At 30.5% G+C, this 20982-nt stretch overlaps 2 protein-coding genes across 6 annotated transcripts in view; both read right to left on the reverse strand.

The window, feature by feature from the left end:
* Positions 1-10858, reverse strand: LOC141453931 (glutamate dehydrogenase, mitochondrial-like). Of its 2 annotated transcripts, XR_012458317.1 has the most exons (11): positions 10639-10858; positions 10344-10570; positions 9526-9726; positions 8211-8297; positions 7820-8007; positions 6869-6985; positions 6042-6203; positions 5071-5272; positions 1094-1239; positions 475-596; positions 1-315 (listed from the first exon to the last, which is right to left on the reverse strand). XR_012458317.1 is itself a non-coding variant. In XM_074127557.1 (10 exons), the coding sequence occupies exons 1-10, from the start codon at positions 10776-10778 to the stop codon at positions 199-201; spliced, it is 1587 nt and encodes a 528-aa protein (XP_073983658.1). In that variant the 5' UTR covers positions 10779-10856; the 3' UTR covers positions 1-198. The 2 variants fall into 2 exon arrangements, 1 of the variants encoding a protein (XP_073983658.1); XM_074127557.1 differs by lacking the exon at positions 475-596 and having other exon boundaries at positions 10639-10856.
* Positions 10859-11172: 314 nt separating this feature from the next.
* Dh44 (corticotropin-releasing diuretic hormone 44) overlaps positions 11173-20982 on the reverse strand; it is a 222266-nt gene continuing 212456 nt past the window's right edge. For all 4 annotated transcript variants that reach the window (XM_074127559.1, XM_074127560.1, XM_074127561.1 and 1 more), the window contains 2 exons: positions 15760-15968; positions 11173-13997 (listed from right to left, as the gene is read on the reverse strand). In XM_074127559.1, coding sequence (XP_073983660.1) covers positions 13925-13997; positions 15760-15968 — 282 coding nt within the window. In that variant the 3' untranslated portion in view covers positions 11173-13924. The remainder of the gene's footprint in view (positions 13998-15759; positions 15969-20982) is intronic.

The following is a 20982-nucleotide window of genomic DNA, read 5'->3' on the forward strand; positions in this document are numbered from 1 at the left end:
TCAATCTTATTCATTTTTTAATTTTGTAAATTCTTAATTTAAAGACATGTTCTTTGAAGAATGAATTTTTTGGCCAAAAACAAATTAAAAAATGGTAATTATATCATTGATTCTCTTTTTAAAAAAACCCAGAAACCTTCTGGTTTTCCTCATTGCAAATTTAATAAATCTTGACTTCCTCATAATTTTTTTTCTTTTCTAAACAGTCAATCCTGCAGCTTGATAAGACTTGAATACTCTGATAATTGCCTTACAGTAGGCTGCTATCCTCAAGTTCGTACCAAGCTTGTGTTCTTGAGCGCTTTTTGTAACCATCTAAAACATTATTTAAACAATAATTTAATATTTATAAATATTAATTACTTTAATTTTATCTTAACAAGTGATTGACTTCACTGTTTTTCTGTTATTGAGCTCCGAACATGACAAGTGCAATATGTTAGAAATTTGAACTATTAACTTAAATAACTTTACCGAGACAGAATTTATCGCTGTCAAAACTTAAAATTTTTATTAATGGTTTTGTTAAGACCGGTTTTGCACTTAATTCTTCATCAAGTAACTAATTCTACACATCTGAAAGTGCACCTTACACTCTGTAAAATCCAAAAAATGACAACAATAAATCAACAAAGATAAACAATAAATATTTAGTCTATTTAAAATTTGTGTCTTGTTGCTTTTAGGGAAAAGGTTAGTTTTTCAAAAGTAATTATCATTCTTAACGTTATCTTAAAGAACAATCTTAATAACAGTAACAAACGCAGGGTTTATTAATTAACCTCTAATACAATTGAACTTAAAAAACAAATAATCTGTCTCTTTCTAAGTTAATGGGTATCGTAAATCTATTCTCCATTTCTGCTCTTACCTCTGCAGTTTTTCTATTTACAAACACCTCACTCCGTTGACCTTATTGTTCAGAGAAATTTTGAATCATAGAAGAGCTGAGCTTTACGGTATTTCATGTTTACATTTTTATTAAAAATTTCCAACTTGTAAGTTTTTAAATAGTTTGTGCCCAGCACAGATAATTCAGAATGAGGAAGAAACAATATTTATATTGTCCAAAGCATAAACAAAATCTACTAACACAAGCAGAATCAGTCAAATTTTTGGCCAAAGTTCTTCTAATTATATCCTTTTCTGAAGTGTTGAAAAATTTTTGCCTATTTTCTTCGGAAAGCAGAATAGAAGCTTTTTCTCCAACTGATTTTTTAAGCGACTCATTCATTGCCTCTGGAAAGAAAAAAAATTGTTTAAATTTAATACTAAAATAAATGGATCAGAAAATTAACCTTTACATTGGTTAGCCAGGCAGCCTAACCTGGAAAATAGAATTAAGCTGATTACTCAGTAGTAGTTTAAACTGCAACAGACTAGACCAGCGTTTCCCAACCTGTGGTACGCGAAAAATAATCAATAATGGCGGACATGAAAAATTAAAAAAAAATTAAATAATAAAAATACCATCGATACGTATTTTCCTATAATTCATAAAAATTATTTTAATGTTTACAGTATTATTTTAATTATGCAGTAAATATATTAATATGTACAGTAATAAAGTAAGTCTGTCTCAAGATATACGAGAAAATATAATAGCACATTTAACAGGATTAAAATTGTCTTTCATGGAGTATTTTTCAAAACCCGAAAACAAATGATAATTGGATTTCAAACCCTTTCTATGAAGAAAATTTAGGAAAAGCTACGCCATCTATATAATATATAAAAATGAATTTGTGTCTGTTTGTTTGTACTCGATAGATTCAAAAACCATACATCCAATCGCCGTGAAAATTTGGGAAATTATTAGGTATATCCCCGGGAAGGTTTTTGCAATTTTTTTTTTAAAATCAGAGTTGGGGTTCTAGGTGCACCCGAACAAATATCCCAAAAATATCAAAATAACATTTAATTAGTCAAATTTGTTAAAAGTGTAACCATGAAAACCATGAAAAACAGTTTTTTGCAATTATTAAAGTACCATATTCTCCATTACTACTAAAAACGCATAACGCGCACATAAATGTTGAGTACTGCAATTCAGTGAAAGCTATAAAAATATATTTGCAAATATGTGAACAAAGGAAGCGATATGCCAGTGTTTGGAGAGGAAAATACAACTGCATCTAACGATGAAGTCACCCAATATCAACAGGGACGCTACATAACTAGCAATGAGGCTGTATGGCGTATTTTATCATTTTCCATTCATGAGCGATATCCACCGGTTGTTCATTTAGCTGTACATCTTGAAAATGGACAGCGTGTGTATTTTACATCAGAAAATGTACATGCAAGAGCAATGTCACCACCGCCAACAACATTAACTGAATTTTTCACATTATGTAGAATTGATACCTTTGCAAGGACACTACTGTACTCTGAAGTAGGGGTAATTTTATTGTTAATTTTCATTTCGATGTATTGTATACATTTGATCATTAATAAATTATGTTCGAGGTATCAAAACTGCCTTTTTGTTCAAACACAGCAACGTGTGAACGGGTACAGCTAGTTATCAATAAAAGATAAAGCAAATTTAATAGAATTATCATGTGACAGAACTTAAATGATAACTATGTAAAGATCTGCGTAAAGAGACTGATTGTAATGAGTAAGCTCTATCCAAGCAACATTAAATTTAATTTAAAAATAGTTTTAAAACTAAGATCTTACACTTAACAAAGTTTATAAAGTGAACATGAACTTAAACTCCTTTATGACAGATACATTGTATCTCTATACAAATAAAGGTAATAATAATAAAATATCGCATTCGGAATAACAAATTTCACGAAATACCATCATTTTTACGAAGTAGTACAATTTAACATGATGTAATAATATAATAATAATAATTTTATTTGCTTTTGAAGATACATCTTCTTTGCAGAGGAGTCTGACAATATACACATAGTTGTACAAAATAAATGATTATCCTTGTGAAATTACAGAAATAATAATAAAATAGAAAAAGAAAAATAAAGTAATAAGTAACTTAAAATACAAGATCTTTATATATATATATATATATATATATATATATATATAAAAAAGGGAAAGAAAGAACGCATAAACAAGAATAGGAGACTATTCACGAAATAATGAAACGACGATTCTAGTTTAATAATATTGTGGAGATGTAGAGTAAAAGTTGAACGGTTGGACTAATGGTAATGAGTGACTAAGAGCAATTTAAAATTCGGCAGTAGTGGTATCAAAAAATAACACATTTATGAAATGTCTTACAAACACTGTTCAGTTAATGTTTATTAAATCAAACACTGTTCAGTTAATGTTTATTAAATCAAACACTGTTCAGTTAATGTTTATTAAATCAAATGTTCAGTCAGCTTGACCTAAAACTATCTGAATTGCTTTGGTTTTTTTCTCAATAGCCTTTAGCGAAAAATGGTAGATATCGTTAATTTGTTCAATAGTTTTGACAGTTAATAGAGATTCCAGGGGACTGGTATCATTCAAATATTTACTGATAAGTTTTTCCCGAATTGAGTTAAAAAACGGACAATTGACAATAAAATGTGATAGACTATCTGAGCTGTTAGTGAAACAGGTATTACAACACTTTTCAGGATAAAATTTACATTTGTTTCCTTTAATAGACAATGTAGGGAACTTGCAGCTAGCCAGGCGAATTTGAGCAATCAGTCTTAATTTATTGATGTGAACTTTAAAAAGTAGGTAATTTTCACCGATATTAAAAGTGCTAATATTTCTAAAATAACTGTTAAAATTAGAATGAATAGCGGCATTCACATTTTTGCTTAAACAATGGTTTTTAAACTGTTCTTTTAAGTTGAGCATATTTTCTTTTAGAGTAAAACTGGATTGTGAGAACCAGACATCCTGAGCTCCAATGGTAACTAGCTGGTCTCTAAGCGAGCGTACCCAATTAAAAGGTATAACTCTGTTATCAATCAGTCTGAAGAGCTCCAAATAACACGCTCTCTGTAAACAGTCATCCGACATAGTGAGAATCTTATACCAGTAATTCAGCATTCTGTCGAACACAAGAGATCTTAAACTAATGCAGCCCGCCTCCAGTCGCACAAAATGATTCGGAGTATTTTGTGGGAGACGCAGTAAGGTTTTAAAAAACCTCAACTGTACTCTCTCCACAATTTCCACATAATGAGGGGCCCAGACCTCAGAACAGTAAAGCAGTATAGTAGAAACAATCGATTTGTAAAGAAGTATCTTGGGTCCCCATTCATCTGATTTATAGTAAGAAAGCATCTGCATTACCCTGGGTATCGCAATAAGGCCTTTCATGGTAAAATGATCCGACGCTACTTTAAATTTGCCCGAACTGGAAACGGGGACACCTAAATAAACAATTTAACATGATGTAGTACCAAGTAGTACGCGAGCTAAAAAAAGGTTGGAAAACGCTGGTCTAGACAACAACCTCTTTCCTATAAAAGTATTTATACTTGGTTAGAAAACCAAGTTGGATTGCACATTGCCAGTTGATATTAGTAAAAATTTACTACATAAAATAAGCCTATCAATATTAGTGTACAAGTGATGCTCCAAAAGAATGACAACCATACAGATGCATCTATTTCTCAGTACATTTAGTGTGCTTTAAAATGAAGAATTTGACTTCGTTTTACGATTACCATTTTATATTACCTAGATACTGTGATGTCAGGAACATAAGAGATGTCAAAAGAAATGTGAAACAGGTTGAACTATGAAAAACGTGAGTAGCACGACGGATAAAATTAGAGATATTCATTTTTAACTTGTTCTTTAATGTTAAAGCATACTTTTCATTTTAGATTTTGTACAATAATTTTTATGACAAATAATAATAATAATATTGCTAGTTGAAACTTTTATGACAAAGTCTGCATAATAATGTAATGTTACAAATGAATGAATTAAGGAGAAGATTTTGTAGAAACGAAATAATCCAATTCATCTCAACTTATATTTATGGATTCACTCGGTGTTCTAACTAATCTATGGTTGCAAATAAAAAAGCTCGCATTTCTATCCGAACATAATTATTGTTAGAAGGCTAAAATCCATTACCTAGTAAGCATGGCCAATCAAGTACCACACTTGAGGGTAATCGTCCAAAAGTTACATGCTGAACATTCTTAAGCCATTCAATGTATGATGAGGCAACACTACCGCCAGAAGCACATACGTCTGGTACGACAAGTATTTTTTTGTCACGCAAAATCTTATCAGCAGCAGGTGTAATTGGGGCATCCGCTCCTTCAACTACAATCTGTAAGCAAATCATTTTAACATGAAATTATATGATGGTACAAAGAACCTTAAAAACTTGTAAGTTGATTTCTTTTTCTCAAAGCAACCATTAACTATTTTTAAATTGTTCTTTTTAAAAGTAATTACTTCTAAATTGAAAGATTAGAGTCAACACAATATTTATTATTATTATTTTGAGTAAGATTATACTTTACTAAGATTCAAAGCAGAAATAATTAAAAGATTCTTACGAAAATTGACAATGTAATAGTTTTTTAAATAACTCCCTAAAAGAAGCTACTCTTTTTTGAACACTGAAAGCAAAATTAGAAAACAAACAGCAACTAATTGGTGCAAAAGGAATGGAATGACTTTCTGAGTGACTTGAAGAAGAAGTTCTCCCTGCTCTTAAGTTCTAAAGTTTGTTTTTTAATTAAATTCTTGACTGAAATTAAAAAATAAATAAAACCAGTTGTATCGAAAATTGAGACTTTAATGTCACCAGTTTGTTTCTTTAATTAAACAATTTCAATGCATTTTCGATAAATTTACTTTATAAGTAAACACACAACTGATATTTCTGTTTGAGAGATCAGACATTTTAAAAGAGGAATTTGTGAAGTTATTTTGAGATCAAAACTTTTGGCCAAATAAGATCAAGTTAAAAGGTTTATTAATTTAATAGATGAATCAGTAAATAAACAAGTTACATTCAAAATTCTGAATATTTTTCAATTAAATTTCATAAAATTCAATTTTTATATAAAATAGAAAAGAATTAAGTTCACCTTAGCCTTAATTGAATCAGCATTGCTTTTTTTTATTGATTTATGCCAAGCACACAGTAGAAGGATGTCACATTCGCTAGATCTGATTTCACCTTCTGGTACTGCCTTCCCTTTTGGATAACCTTTTAAACCTTTTTTTGTAAATTTATAAGCTGCCAAATCCTGTGAAATGATTCACAATTTAAGCAAATTTTAATCAATTTTTAGAAAATTAATAAATAAATTCCCCTCAGTAAAATATAAGAAAAGAAGAACAGACTGCATAGAGATATAAAGGAAATAGAGCCTGCGATCTCACTGCACAGAACATTTCATCCATTTTAAAAGTTTGTTTTTTTTTCTTTTGTAATTTATAACGTCAACATCTGAGGTTACAGTTGCCCAGAGCTTTTTTTTCAGCGGCTGCCGTACTCGGGACAGTGTTCTTTGTTTCAGACAACACTGTTCATCAATTGAATGTGTGCTGTAAGATGCTTCTAAAAAGAGATCTCTGCTTGGGAATTAAGTAAGCTACTCTCTTCCCTGTTATTACTTGAAACTTACTCCAGTTAGTTATAAAGCTAACCTTTTTAGAAAGATAAAGCTATCTTTCTTTTTTTAGAAAGTTAAATATAAATTAAATTATTTGAATATAGTTCAATTATTGAAATGTTAGATGGTAAAATAGAAAGTTACAAATATTGACACTGGATGAAGATTCATAAGTATCTAATCGATGTTGTCCAGCATTGTCCATTACAGCCGTTTAATTACATAATTTAGTGAATAATTTACAGTTTTTAATGCCATTTCGAGGCAAAAAAAATGTAAAGATAGAAGATACTTACTTGTGGATCTAATCCATTTGCATCAAATATGCTGCTATCCTTTTCGATTACACCGACCATCTTTGCACCAGCATTCTTAAGGCATAAAGCTGCATTGCGTCCTACTTTGCCAAATCCCTGTTACAAAAAAAAAAATAATCTTTCAATTAACTTTTTAATACCTTGTTATGTAACTTACTTCTTTGTAGAAGATGGATAATTTTAATTTTACAGACAGTTTGAATGTACCTTACAAAATATAAATATAATGCAAACACAATATGTTCATTCAAAAATTTAATTGGCTGTTTGTAAAGTTTTTTTCCACGTTATTCTTAAGTCATATTGGGATTACGGGAAATAAGAAGTTGGATAGGTTGGCCAAATTAGGCATATCTCTTGTAAGTAGTTCTAAAACTTGCAGTAGGTTTGTTCTTTAGATTCATGACTATTTTCACGAAGGGACTCGCTTTATATCAGTGAAGCATCGTTAAGAGTCAGGATAGAGAGATATTTCTTTTTCTATATAGATATACCTAGGATTCCTGGTTGAGTTCATGTACAGAACATTCAGTTTATTACCGTACTTCATGGAGACTCAACTTTTGTTAAGTTTGCTGTTGAGAAGAAAAAGCACCCACCCATTTGCCTTTAAGATTTTTTCTTGGTTGGTGCCCAGGATCTGATAAGGAATGGTTTCTCTCTTCAAACCAATAATAATAATGTAATAAACGAGTCCAAATTTTTTCACAGAGTGGTGCCGAACAAAATTAGTTTTTTCTTTACACAAAGAATACCGCTTTTCAGAAAAGTATGTGTATAATATTGAAGTAAGATAAAGTTATGTTTGTGACGTATCAGTTATTTTTTATTATTATTTTTTTTATTTATATAAAAGACTTTGTAGATTTGCCAGAAACTTACTAAACTCTAATTAATTTTAGAGTTACAAGAAAATTAATATTTTAATACCTCTACGATAAATGTTTTCCCCTTCCATCCAGGTTCGATGCAGGTGGCCTCTAATATAAATTCCTTATTCAGTAGGCAATCTAAAAAGTAAAAAATACCCCATCCAACTGATGACATCTTTCCATGGATACCACCACCAAATGTGGGTTTGCCCGTCATAATTGCCGAAGCGTTAATGTCAGTAGAACCTAAAATAATGAAAAATTACTGTTACTTAATTTTTTTACAAACTCATTAATGAATACCTAAGATTGGGCTGTCGTAACTAAAAAGTATCAGGCACGTTCAAGACAGAACTCTTACTATTCTACTTCTAGTTACAGTTATACTAAAAAATATTATAGAGCACCTAAATATGTTGTTTAAGGCCAGAAATTGATTAGTATATTACCAAAAGTCTTCAAATAAGCATCCGTCATCCATGATATTTCCTGATGTCCAACATTCATATCGTTAAGGCCACAGTCTATTCCAGGTCCTGGAATATTTAAAATCGATTTGTAATATTACCTATATACATCGTAAATGCTATGATGAGTATTAAATTTATTCATTTTACTCTGCTTTCAGTTGAATTTTTTTTTTTAATTTTCTTCTTTTTCACAAGCGCCCATCAAAGAGTTCCTGCCATAAAATGACAGAAAGAAAAACAGTGAAAAGCTGCACGTCCTATGTAAACAATTTTCATTGAATTTTGTTATTTTATGGATACATTTATTTATTGTAAGATACACAGTAAAGAGTTTCACCTGGTCAGCAAGTGTAGCGTATGATGGAAACATACATAGTTAAAGTCAAATCCTCTACACTACATAAACTTCTAAACTCTAAACTAATCAACCTCTAATAATGGATGAAAATCCGAAATGGTCAGGGTTACAACAGCAACAACAACAACAAAATGCGTGCTAAGATGCATATAATCAGAGATATTTATTGCTGTAAGGGTTTTGACGCGAAAAATTAGAATCATAAAAATTATCTTTACTTCTGAAGTTGAAGCCAAATTGTCTTTTTTTTATTTTTTTTTGTTTACAAAAATAATCCTCCCTCCGACAATGAAATCTATAAGAAATTGTCTATTGCTATTGAAATATTGAAATCTACCATTGTATTGTAACAGTAAGTTAAAATCAACTATAATTATTTAAAAATAATCCATGAAATTTGAGATACAAAAATGAAAGTTATAAAACAGGAAATTCTTTATACCGGTATTATTAGTATTAATTAGAATTTACAGATATTTTGGATAACTATTGTACGTACTAGAATGATATGTACGCACACATAATCAGAAAACGATTTATGTCTGAAGTGTATTTGAAATATTGAATGTATGATTCAATAATCCCTACTTGTTAAACTGATTAATGAGTTCAGGTTTTCCTCTAATCTGAAAACTGGTTGATACAGAGGAGTAAGAAGTGCTGTGATGCTTCTTCTAAAGACATTTTTTAAAAAAATTATATTATTCGGACTAGAAGATAAAACTACAATTTCTTTAGTATCTGCATGTCCAGGACAAACATTCGCTCTGTATAAATTCTATGTAAGAAGTTAAATTGCCAGTTAGAGTCGTCATTATCGTAATAATAATAATAATAATAATAATAATAATAATAATGATAATAATAAAACCTAAAGTCAAAATAGACACTGCTGGCAGGCAATACAATGAAATATGAAAATAAATAAAGAATAACCAATGACATTTTTCTTCAGTAATTCCACAATATATCTCCTTGTGATTTTCTGTATATCATTGTCAGTATAATCTTCTGGGTCCACTCTTATAGCACCCTGAGACCCACCAAAAGGTATGCTGAGCAAAGCACTTTTAAAAGTGTTCAAAGCAGACAGACCCATTACGTCTTCTAAAGTTATACAAGGATGCAATAATATACCTGTAAAGTAGGAAAAATACACTGTCTTTTAAGAAATTTCATTCTATTTTTAATCATTAGCTAAAACAGATTAAGGTGATTAGATATCCTATAATATTAAAACTTATTTCAAACCTTGATCGTCGTCTACTTTGAAAGGGAATCTATAATTACTTTTATGTTTTATTTTTGTTATGTTGCCTATTTAAGAACTGTGATTAGCACGCACATAAAATATCATAGTCCACTCGATTAGCACAGTCCAAATTCTGCAGGCTCTTCTTGGTCTACACTTCTCAAATAGAAAAAATAAATAAAAACAATAATCCAAAGTCTTCTTTCGGGCTCCTTCAATTTAAGTTTTTCTAGTGCATAGAAAAGACGTGAAAAGAAAAATCATTACACCTTCTCCTTAGGTTTTGATCAGAAATCCTGAATCTACAAGTGCCCAGGGTTGCTCAGAGCTGGCGCTTAAAAGCAAATAAACTTGAAGTTATCAACTTTAAGAAAGAGATATGTTCTTATGAAAAACCTGACAACTTTTACTCTTTGATCAAAATCAATAATTCTACAGCTAACTATTAGGTTTACAGGTAAAATAAGTCCACTTTTTCCCAAATTAACTTAAAATTTCCTACCTCCAAACATTGGAGTCTTGTGCATGCAATGATGAACTTTATACGCAGTAATGTGATCATAACCTCCGCAGTCTGTTTTTACTGGATAAGTTATTTCAGCTAAGAATGTACAGTTTGATATTAACTTTAAAATTCCTTCCACTCTGAATTTTTTCAATTCATCTGATAATAGTAATCTCTCTTCATCAACAATTTTACGAAGATTCGGTTTAATATGATCTATCGCTCTGTAAACGGTTGAATTAAAATTAAGATAATGAAGGAGATTTAGAACTATAGTATGTCTCATACTCACCTATGAAAATAATAAAGAATCATGTCGTTAACTGTAGGATCTTCAGCACTCTCTGCTTTCTTCACGTGATCTGGCATGGCCAACCCCTTTCTCAACGTCGTAGAGGTGCTAAATACTCGTCTAATTGCTCTGAATTGCATTTTAACTATTTACGTTTAGTGATCTAGGTATTGTTTAGGAAAAATCCCTTTTATAATTATCATATTGTTGCAAATAGAAAAATATTTTGAACAGTCGGTACACAGCTGTGTGTGAATTTTACTTAAAAAACGAACGTTATTTACCAATTATCATTATATATATTTTTACACCAAGCATAAATTATACACATTAGTTCGGCTAGTTTTGGATATGGAGGTTGAGAAAAATGGGAAAAATAGAAACTATTTCATAGTTTTACTAGAACTTCCTAGCTTTCTTATTCAAATATTATATTTTTATGCCAAGCGTATATCATAAACTAATGTGTATATCTAACATAGGCTAGTATTGAATGTAAATATCCCCCAAAAAAGAGAAAATGGGAAATCTTCATTAGTTCTACTGCAAACTTTTTATTTTCTGTTTCTAACTTTGCATTTGTAAGTCAGGCGTACAATGTATACATTAGGTCGGTAAAAATAGAAAAAAATGAAAAAAAAATTAAAAGAAAAATGAAATAACCTTCATTGGTTTTACTTGCAATTCCTATACAGCCAAAAAGCTGTAATTATAAAGGTAAATCAGTACTATAATTGTCCATATTTTTGCGGAGATTACTCAAATGAGACAAGAGATATAGTAATTCGAAAAATGTAGGAAATGTAAAGCTCCCAAACTTGAAAACCCTTTTATCTACTTTATAACTACAGCTGAAAAGCTGCAGCTATGCACAATCTGAGTAAATGAATGCTATAAATGTACATATTTTTCGGAAAGTTTACAGTGTAACTCTATGTTTGATAAATTTTATTTGGGAAAAAGTGATCTTTTTCATTCATTCAATGAATACTGGTGTCGGATAGCCTAGTTTTGGTTTAGAGACAAAACTAAACTAAACATGTCAACTCTCAAATGCCTTTTAAATATGTTGGATATTTCCCAGATAGTGCCAGATTAAAGATAAAAATGTTTTGATTGTACAAGGAAAATTGGATCATGTTCAAAATTTAATTAACTTGTTTTTGGCGAATGGAAAAAGTGAGGCCCATCCTTAGGCATGGCAGTTGATTCGGGCACTGAAAATAAGACTGAAAGAACGTGCTTCCAATGTTTTGTGATTGATTAGAGCGACAATGCCTGTGTGATATTTGTGTTTTAACTATTATTACGAAATAGGGACGCAATCCAGTGGTTAGTGCACTTAAGATTTAATCTGGACAATGTAGTCTGTAACCGAGTCTCTGCACCGTATAACCCTTTGCATAGACTTTCTGCCCACTGTAAGAAGTTCAGGGCGGTTTAATGGTCTCAGATGTTAACGTACCTTTATTATTAATAATAATAATAATAATCGGCTGACGGAGTAATCCAAGCTGTACAGTATTGTTTTTGTATTCTGTATTTTGTACATAAATGAATTAATAAAATGCTATTAAAAATAATAATAATAAAACATTCTGAACTAAAAAATTTATTCCTGAATCCTTACGAAGACGAATTTGACAAATAAACTTGGATTTATTCTTATAAAGCCAACAGGTTGCATATTATGAAACTACTCTTCAATTATATAACGTGGTTGTTTTGGAATACCAATGTAAAATGTTCTTTCAGATAATTATATTGGTTGAAGCTACATCCTTGACCAAGTTGCAGGAGAATCAAAACGTATAGAAATAATTGTTTCACAGAAATTAAAACAAAAGGAAACTTTAAAGGAATTTCATTTGAAGAGAAAGGGTTGCTGAATGCAATGAGCCTCTGCACTGCAAGATACCTAAATGTGGTTTTTGAAATTAGATTACAGTTGCACGTTTTTGTTTGCTAAATTAATCTGAATGAACTTGGTGATTAGTTAGAAAATGTTATAAGATATTTAAAACTATTGGTGATTTTAAAAGGAATTGTTAAAATTATGTTTTAATTGTTGGGTGATGTGCAACTTTACAACATATGCAAGAGATGTCGCTAGTTGTATAATATTTTTAAGCGACAGTCAAATCAATGAAGAATGTGTATATTTAAATTTTTTAATTCTAAAGTTTTAAAGGTGAATTTGTGTTTTAATTTGCTAAATGTTTGCCAGTTGTGTTTCATCTAAAAACTTCATAAAGGATACTGATGTTTTTTGATTAAAAAATAAAAAGAGTAAGTAATAAATAATTCTCCAATCTGTCTATTCTATTATTTAAGTGAGAAATATTAAAATAAGGTATTATTGGTTATGAATATAAGATAATATTAATAAAAATAATTAAATTTACTATTCACGAAATTGTTTCACACATTCAAATAAAAGAAACAAAAATTACAATTGTAAACAGAAGAACTTAATCTCAAAAAAAAAGTAAATAACTATAATACTGAAAATTTTTATTATAAAGAGTAATTTACTTATTATATAGTACAGTTTTATGTTAAATGTGATAAATGCATCCCTAATTTTTATATTTTCTAAACATTATTATTATTTTATTTATTTATTTTACTTTTCTGCTCAAGTGTCACTGTACACTTTTATTTAATTTGTTCTTTCTTTTTTGTTGAAAGTTACAATTGAATAAAAATAAATTTCTTCATAATTAATTAAAAAATATATTTATTAATACTTCAATAAGAAAAATATATATAACTTTGGTAGGTGTGTTATATTTACAAATAATTATAAATACATTCAGAAAAGTACATGCAATGATGATTACTTATAATACATTTGAAGGAAGGGGTTCTTTTTAAATAAGTCATTTTGCTTTTCTACAATTTGTAATAAACTTATATTTTGTTAAACAATAGGAATTAGGGATATTTTTTGATTATATTTTAGCTAATGACTAGAATAATTAATTTAATTCATACATATTATGTAAATGAAGTACAATAAATACAAAATATTTAATACAACACAACCAAGATAATTAAAATTAGAAAATAAATAAATAAAATGTAGCTGTCATTGTCAATTAATCAATTTTGTTTAAATGGCCAATATAATGCTACAAAAAATTTAAAAACTGTACATAAAAATTGGAATGTGTAGGGATTTATATCTATGGGATTTCGTTGGAGAGCTTTATTTTTCTTTATGAATACACCTGTCGGCCGATAGATGGAAGAAGCGTTGGGGAATCATCTACAATAATTATTTTTATGCAGAATCCCAATCAAAATCTCCGCTGTTGTAATAATCCATGTTCACTGTCTTGTCTTCATTGGTCAGCCTGGTAATTTAAAGTTGAAAAATGTATTATTAACATTAGATGTTTTTTAAATATTTACATTAGTTTATACAGGGTGTTCATTTTAAGACGGCTCAAATGCATTTCATGCTTAAACGGTTAATCTGAGCAAAAAATGGTAAAGGAAAAATTTGTTGCCCATCTGAAACCTCTAGTTTCAGAATATGTGACTTGATTTTTGATTCCTTTCCGCATACGCGGCTGACGCGCGACCAAAAGTGATGGTTTGCAGTTGACCCCTATTTTCATATACACAGTTTTAAAGAGTGTAAAAAAGTTATGAAAGAAACCGGAAACCGCAATTCGATATCTTCAAAATTAAAGGTGCTAGGCCATTTCAAAATCTGGTATTTATTAATCATATTTCAATTTTTTAACTTGTTATCAAAGAGAAAGAAGAGCACGCGATAGGTCATTTTTATGTATTTTTTCATCCCCTTTCTAATAATAATATTGCCAAGGCAGTAAAGCTAGCATTTTTCTTTAGATGTTCTCAAGCATACATCAAAATGGCTAAAAATTAATTTTACATCTGTTATAAACAAGAAGGTTTAATAATTATTTGGTAATTTTGGGAGAGTTGCGTTTAATTACCAAAAAAATTGGAAACCTCCTGTCACATATTTAAGTGATCAATATCTTTCGTGTAAAGGATCAAACTTATTCCTTAATTTATCAAATAATGCACTTTTCTCAACTTGTGAAGCATGTACTGTGCCTTCAAAGGTGCCTCCTCTGGCTCACAAGCCAGGTTATCCAGGAGGTTATCAACTGCTCTGTATCTGAAGAGAAAGGACAAATTTTTCCTCTACCATTTTTTGCTCAGATTAATTGTTTAAGCATAAAATGCCGTCTTAAAATGAACACCCATAAACGGTAAGAAAAGTTAAATATCATATCATCATTTTCTTTTTAATATTGATTTTACTAAACAATTTAAAAGCTAACAAAATTTTTTAATTCTTGCATTTTTTTAAAAAAATCATATTTATTTATTTTTAAAGTGCAATATCAACAACAGTAGTTGAAAAGCTACTTGATTTCGAAATACATTTGTGGCTTCCAATCTACAAATACTTATCGGTGACCAAGTCCCAAGAGAAACTAGGAAAAACTATAGTTTAAAAACTTTAAAAAATCTTTGATTAATACGTCAGCAAGAGAAAAGATTGGATGATATTTGCTTTTTTTTAAGGACTAGTGGTGTTTTTCTTGGTAGGCACTGAAAAGTGGCCAAAAAGTTAAATGTGCCAACAAAATAGTTGGCATACATCTTTATAGAGAATGTAGGTAGGTTACTTATAATATAGAGAAAAGTTGTCAAATTTCGTTTGTTTAGGGTACGCTGAATCCAAGTACTCGTAGTTGCATATTCATCTCCCACTAAGAGCCCCAGAATTGAATACTGAGTACGGATGTTAGAATATTGTTCTTCTATGTTGTTTTACTGGAACTCTCAATATATCTGAAGAGAGCACATAATACCTAAGTACAGACTAAATATTCTTTTAGTTCGTCATTTATAACTAAAAAAAGAACTAGAAGGGCTGATGTGATTTCTCTATTTCAGATGTTTTTAGAGTATTGTGCTGAAAACACGCAGGAAAAATCTAAATATATGCCCTTCCAATCATTTTCGTATACTATGATAGTAGCATTGGTGATTTAGATATGGTATTAATCTCACTTGGAGCCTCATCATTTCATGATATAATCTATTAAAAGCAAATTAATTGTAAAATACCTGTTTGTATGTCGTTTGCCAATTTGCTGTAAATATTGTCTATTTTTACTGACTCTTGAGGCATCTTGTTCCTTCATGCGACGCCTGGCAATCTCTAACAATAGCCGGCTTCTTAATACCTCAATCGGATTGGCCACGGACAATGATGGACCCTGGGGTCTTTGCATTCGTTTTCCTCTCCAGCTTACTTCATCATCAATTTCAGATTCCTGTTTAAAAATGAATGCTAGTTTACAAAAATTACGTATTTATGTAAATAGTATTTTAAAAAACAAACTCCACAATTATTTTTTAAAATAAACAAATTCTTTAAAATAGTAAGTTGCCAACTGATTTTGAATTATCAGCAGTTAAGTCCAACATAGCTTTTGTAATTTTTTGTTTTTAATGTAAAGTAAGTTGTGCAACCGTCAAGAACAGTTTATTCTAACCAATTATATGTATATATACATGTTTAAAGTTTAATAGGCACCCCCCAATAGATCTCAAGCATAACAATATTGCTGTAGACAAAGCAAACCGCGAATAAAAAAAAAAAAGGAAAGTAATCGCCTATTATTTCAGGCGAGGCCTAACGTCCAACTATCATTTACTAGGTGTCGTGGACGGAGGAGACTAGCAAACGTACTTTACTATTTCTCACATTACCAATAAAATAAAATCCAAGGCCTAAAGACCGGGAATCGAACCCAATACCACAATGCATATTAACTTTGCAGGTCTCGCCTCTTAACCGCTCGACTATCGTGGCGCCTATCAGCGAATAATATCTATTATTCATTGTACGTTTCAAAGTGGTTTTAATTAAGTGTACAATAGCTAAATATTGGCGCAAGAAAGAGAATTAATACTTTAATAATTCGCTTTAAAAATGACTCCATATTACCGAAGAACGCTATAGTGATTTATATTCCCTTCTAAATTGATTTTATACTATTACAGAAAACTGTTAACAAACTTCACCAGGCCTTTCAACTTATTGCATTCCAATCAATATATAACTTCCCCTTATATTGTTCTTGGTGGATTATTGGAATTTAAATTGTTGTTAAGTTTCAAATATGGTTTAGTTTTCAAGTTTTAAGCAAAAACTTGAAATAGGGAATCATTAAGATATGTTGATCCCCAAATTGATCATCAATTATAGCTATATTTCTCTAACCTTTAATTTTTGTCTTATGTTTCTTATGTTTATGATTCAAGTTCAATCAACTTTGGACAGAAGGGGTTAGAGACCGAGCGCTAATGGAAAAAAAGGAACTGACGGATATGGAGGTGAAGATTTAGCCTTACTTAAGTGTTAAAATGAAGGGAACAACTCTATGTAAGATCTTAGGATTGCGTATTATTCTTTTTTGGGTAAAATACAGAACCGTAATAATTTCGTAAGCAAGATTATGATGAAGGCCAACGCAAAGTCCAGCATTGACTTGCTCATAGATATTCCTTTAAAAGTACATTGTTTCCATCAATTAAACATTGAGATAGAAACGTTTATTTTTCGTATATTTTTTATTTTAGATTGTTTATATATTATTACATAACTTTATTAATTATCAACTTAATACTAACTGTTAATTAGTTTATTTAAGTTTTGTTAATTATTTTACTGAGCTTTGAAACTTTCTTATAGGTTTTTCACATATTTGTGTATATTTTTGTAGGTTTTGTGGATACTGTTCTGACACTATAAAATTAGAAGCCAAGCAGCACTTACATAAATCAATCTATCTTACCATATGTAGCTTCTAAATTTTACTCACAAAGCGGTCTGTAAATTTTTAAATCCTTTCACGCAAAATTCAAATCTAAAGCGTTATCTACTATGCTAAGGGAAACTGTAAGTAATTCATTCTCCAAGCATTTGCAACTATCCATTCGTTCAGCTCCAGTCAAGAGACCTGGCCTCCAGTCTCTTGAAGCGAAATCAGAAGTTCAATTCATCATCCTGCTTCTGTTTTCATCCCTGACTTATCCCCTTACAGAACTACCCTCAGAGTATCTAGATGGAATAAAAAAAACTGTGATTCGCCGAAGTGTCAAGGCAATGTTCACTTTAGCCGCAAACATAGCTACGTCAACGCTTTTACAGCTATTGTACGTTGGAGATACTCCGACTTTCATTGGGGGCGTCTCTACAGACATGCGCCAATAGCCCGGAAATGAGGACTCATAGCCTAGATGATCTATTTTACAGCCTAAATTCAACTGTAGTAATGAAGTGTCTGAGTGCAAGGATAGGGTAAGTCTTATAAGCCTAGAGAAAAGCCTCAACCTCAAGAAAATCACTTCACCTCTACGAAAGAAGCTATCGATAAATGGGCAGAATGTAAATGGCAAGACTAGGGCGTTTTTCATTTCAAAAATACGATTCTGGATAACAAAAAGTCATTGTGATAAAGACCTTCTAATCAGAGTGGTTTAAACTGTGAATTTAGCACCAATTTTGTTCCTCTTTGCGACGTGTTAATCAGGCTGCATGCTATGAGTTTCTGTACCACAAAGGTAGCTGAGAGAACAAAAGACTAACTGCTGTTTATGACTAACTAGTACCATAACCTTAGGAAGACTCTAACTTAATCGCTGAAGAAAAATAATTTTCATACTTTAAGGAGGTTTTCATACAGTACAAAAATACATTTAAGAGGTGTGCTAACATTAGTTAGCGTTCATCTTGGATTCAACAGTGAGGTTCGATGGGGAACGATCTTGAACAAGAGAAACATAACGGGGATGAAAAGTGTGAATTCTTCGGGTTGCCAAGATTCGCAATGTGTTTCTTTTTATCCCTTATCCCAACTTATACTGATTAAATATTATGATTTTCTATGTCCAAATATTAAAAAATTTAATCGATTTTAACTTTTCCGATTAACTAATGACAATTATTGTAAGTGTTGTTATGCTTGAGGTTATCACTGCGGATTGGAAATTAAGCTGGGTTCCATGTACCTCAACACAGTTGAGCAGCCAGCATTATTGTATGTTCTTTTCAATTCTTCACTCAAAAGAAAATCATGAATTTGCCTACTGTAAACCGATATTCCAATCAAACATAAATAGAATATTTTATTGTTCCTAAACGTGGGCTGCACAATGGCGAATGTTTCCATTTGAATTAATTTACAAAATAGGGAATTATTGGAATACGTAGCCAAGTAAATCTATGAGCAGGGATGGTCTACTGTTTTTCCTACTTCATTATTAGTAAAGCAGTTGTGAACTGTTAGTGGAAAGACACCTACTTTTTTTTAAATTTTGTTTCAATTAAAATCTTACAGCGAACTGTAGGCAACATTCACCCTTCTATTTCACCACACACTGAAATCGCATTATTTCTTGTTGATTTTCACAATTTAAGAGAAAAATATAGCAATTTTGTTTAGCATGCAATAAAACAATTTACCTAAATTGTGGATCTGTCATTACTGTTTTAAACATTTAACTTGAAATGCATAAGACTTTCTTTAATTACATTATGTAAAAACTTGGAATGCTTAAAATCGAGTTTAGTTCCTCTTAAACAAGTTTTTAAATGCAGGAATACAATGATAAGATAATGATTTATTTATTTACATATTCCCAGAAATGTTGATTCGTAAATGCATTGATTGCATATTATTACAAAATATAAGAAAGTTATTTACACTCGACAGAAATTCAGCAACCTCACAAGTTTTTTTAATACATTAGCAGGGATCAATAATTGTAAATAATAAAATTAGTCCACTTCGCTTACTTTTCACTTATATGTAACAATTATCTTGTATGATTTTTACATTATTTTAAAAGTAAGTCTAATGAAAAATAAAGGAAACCCTTTGAATGTTCAATGCAGTCTACATTGCCTTATAAACTCTTGTACCAAGAACATGATTTTCTTAATGGTTAAAAACAAAACATGTGTTTCTCTGAAAAGAAAAGTAATATCACGACTCCACTAAAAGTGTTTAAAACATTAATAAAATTGCCGCACACGGATACAGTCGAAGTCAAAACTAATAATGTAAACTTTATGTTTTTAAATAAAATATTCGTTTAATAAGGACAAAAATTAAATTAACAGGAGTTCTAACATCAGTTTACTTTTAAATTAGAATTTATAGCCATGACTAACCATTTCCCATTCCATTATGAATAATTCTTTAAAACTCTTTAGTGATTAAATCTGAACCTGCTGCAGGTACAGAAATCAATATTTTAATCCACGAATACTGTCGCCATTCTATTGCGATAGTCGCTTGCTCTAATCGTGGCAAACAGGGGATTCGTCACCTGACATTTAATGTAAACAGTCATTTAACTTTCCGGCTAAATTTCAACTTCCTAGAAATTAAAGTACATCTCTATCCCCCTACTTTCATTAAATAAGTCATTCATATTTAATGCAGGAACTGATTTTTGTTCACTCTGTTCCACCACGAAGAGTTATAAAGTTCGTTTAAAACCCAACCATTTTTTTTCAATTTCATGAAAAGATTACACGAAAAATTGTCATTATATTCTGGATTCCAACTTTATTTACTAGTTTGTCGTTTATGGCACAATCCTTCACTATAGTTCAGTGGTGTTTGTGTCTAAAGCTTAGCAACTTAACAGACCATTACCAAACCTTTGAGAAGCATGTTACACCTGTATTTTAACCTGATCGGGGAATAATTCGTTGTACTTGTAGCCTTCACTTCTATCTTGTGAACGGCAACTTCAAACTGCCATGTGTCCATTATAGACTGCATTAATAATCTTTAATTAAACTGGAAGGCACCTACTTAAAACTAGCAGAGTAAGCGTCAATGAAGTGCGTCAAGCCCGGTAAGAATAACTGCCTCAAAACAATAGTTTTGTACACCTAAAGACGCAGACTAAAGAAATGTACATAATAATTGGGATACACATGTCATACAGAAATGGTTATAAGAATAAGTTAAGTAAATACAGAAATATTGCTCTAGGATTATTCACCACCGGCCACAGTAAGTACTAAATTTTTAAAGAAATAATTTCCTCAAGTAATATTTTCATTTCATTTAAAGTAGCAATTCAAATGTTTTTATTTAAAATAAAAAAATTAAATCTATCTCAGGTTAGGAAAAAACAGAGGTCTAAGAAGCAGATTGTTCTTAAAATTAAATATCGATTACAGAAACAGCAGTTTACTGGTGAAATCTGTTTCAATTTCCACATTCTCCAATGGTTTTTACTTCTTATTTTCCGAATTAGATC

Source organism: Rhodnius prolixus, unplaced genomic scaffold (assembly GCF_049639745.1).
Source record: "Rhodnius prolixus isolate KJV_2025 unplaced genomic scaffold, Rpr scaffold_9, whole genome shotgun sequence".
NCBI lineage: Eukaryota > Metazoa > Arthropoda > Insecta > Hemiptera > Reduviidae > Rhodnius > Rhodnius prolixus.

Coding starts and splice junctions, on each gene's coding strand:
- LOC141453931 (XM_074127557.1), bottom strand. CDS start 10,778: ATGCAATTCAGAGCAATTAGACGAGTATTTAGCACCTCTACGACGTTG. Junction 9,727..10,343: donor CAAGACTCCAATGTTTGGAG/GTAGGAAATTTT, acceptor CCTACTTTACAG/GTATATTATTGCATCCTTGT. Junction 5,273..6,041: donor CTGATTCAATTAAGGCTAAG/GTGAACTTAATT, acceptor ATTTGCTTACAG/ATTGTAGTTGAAGGAGCGGA.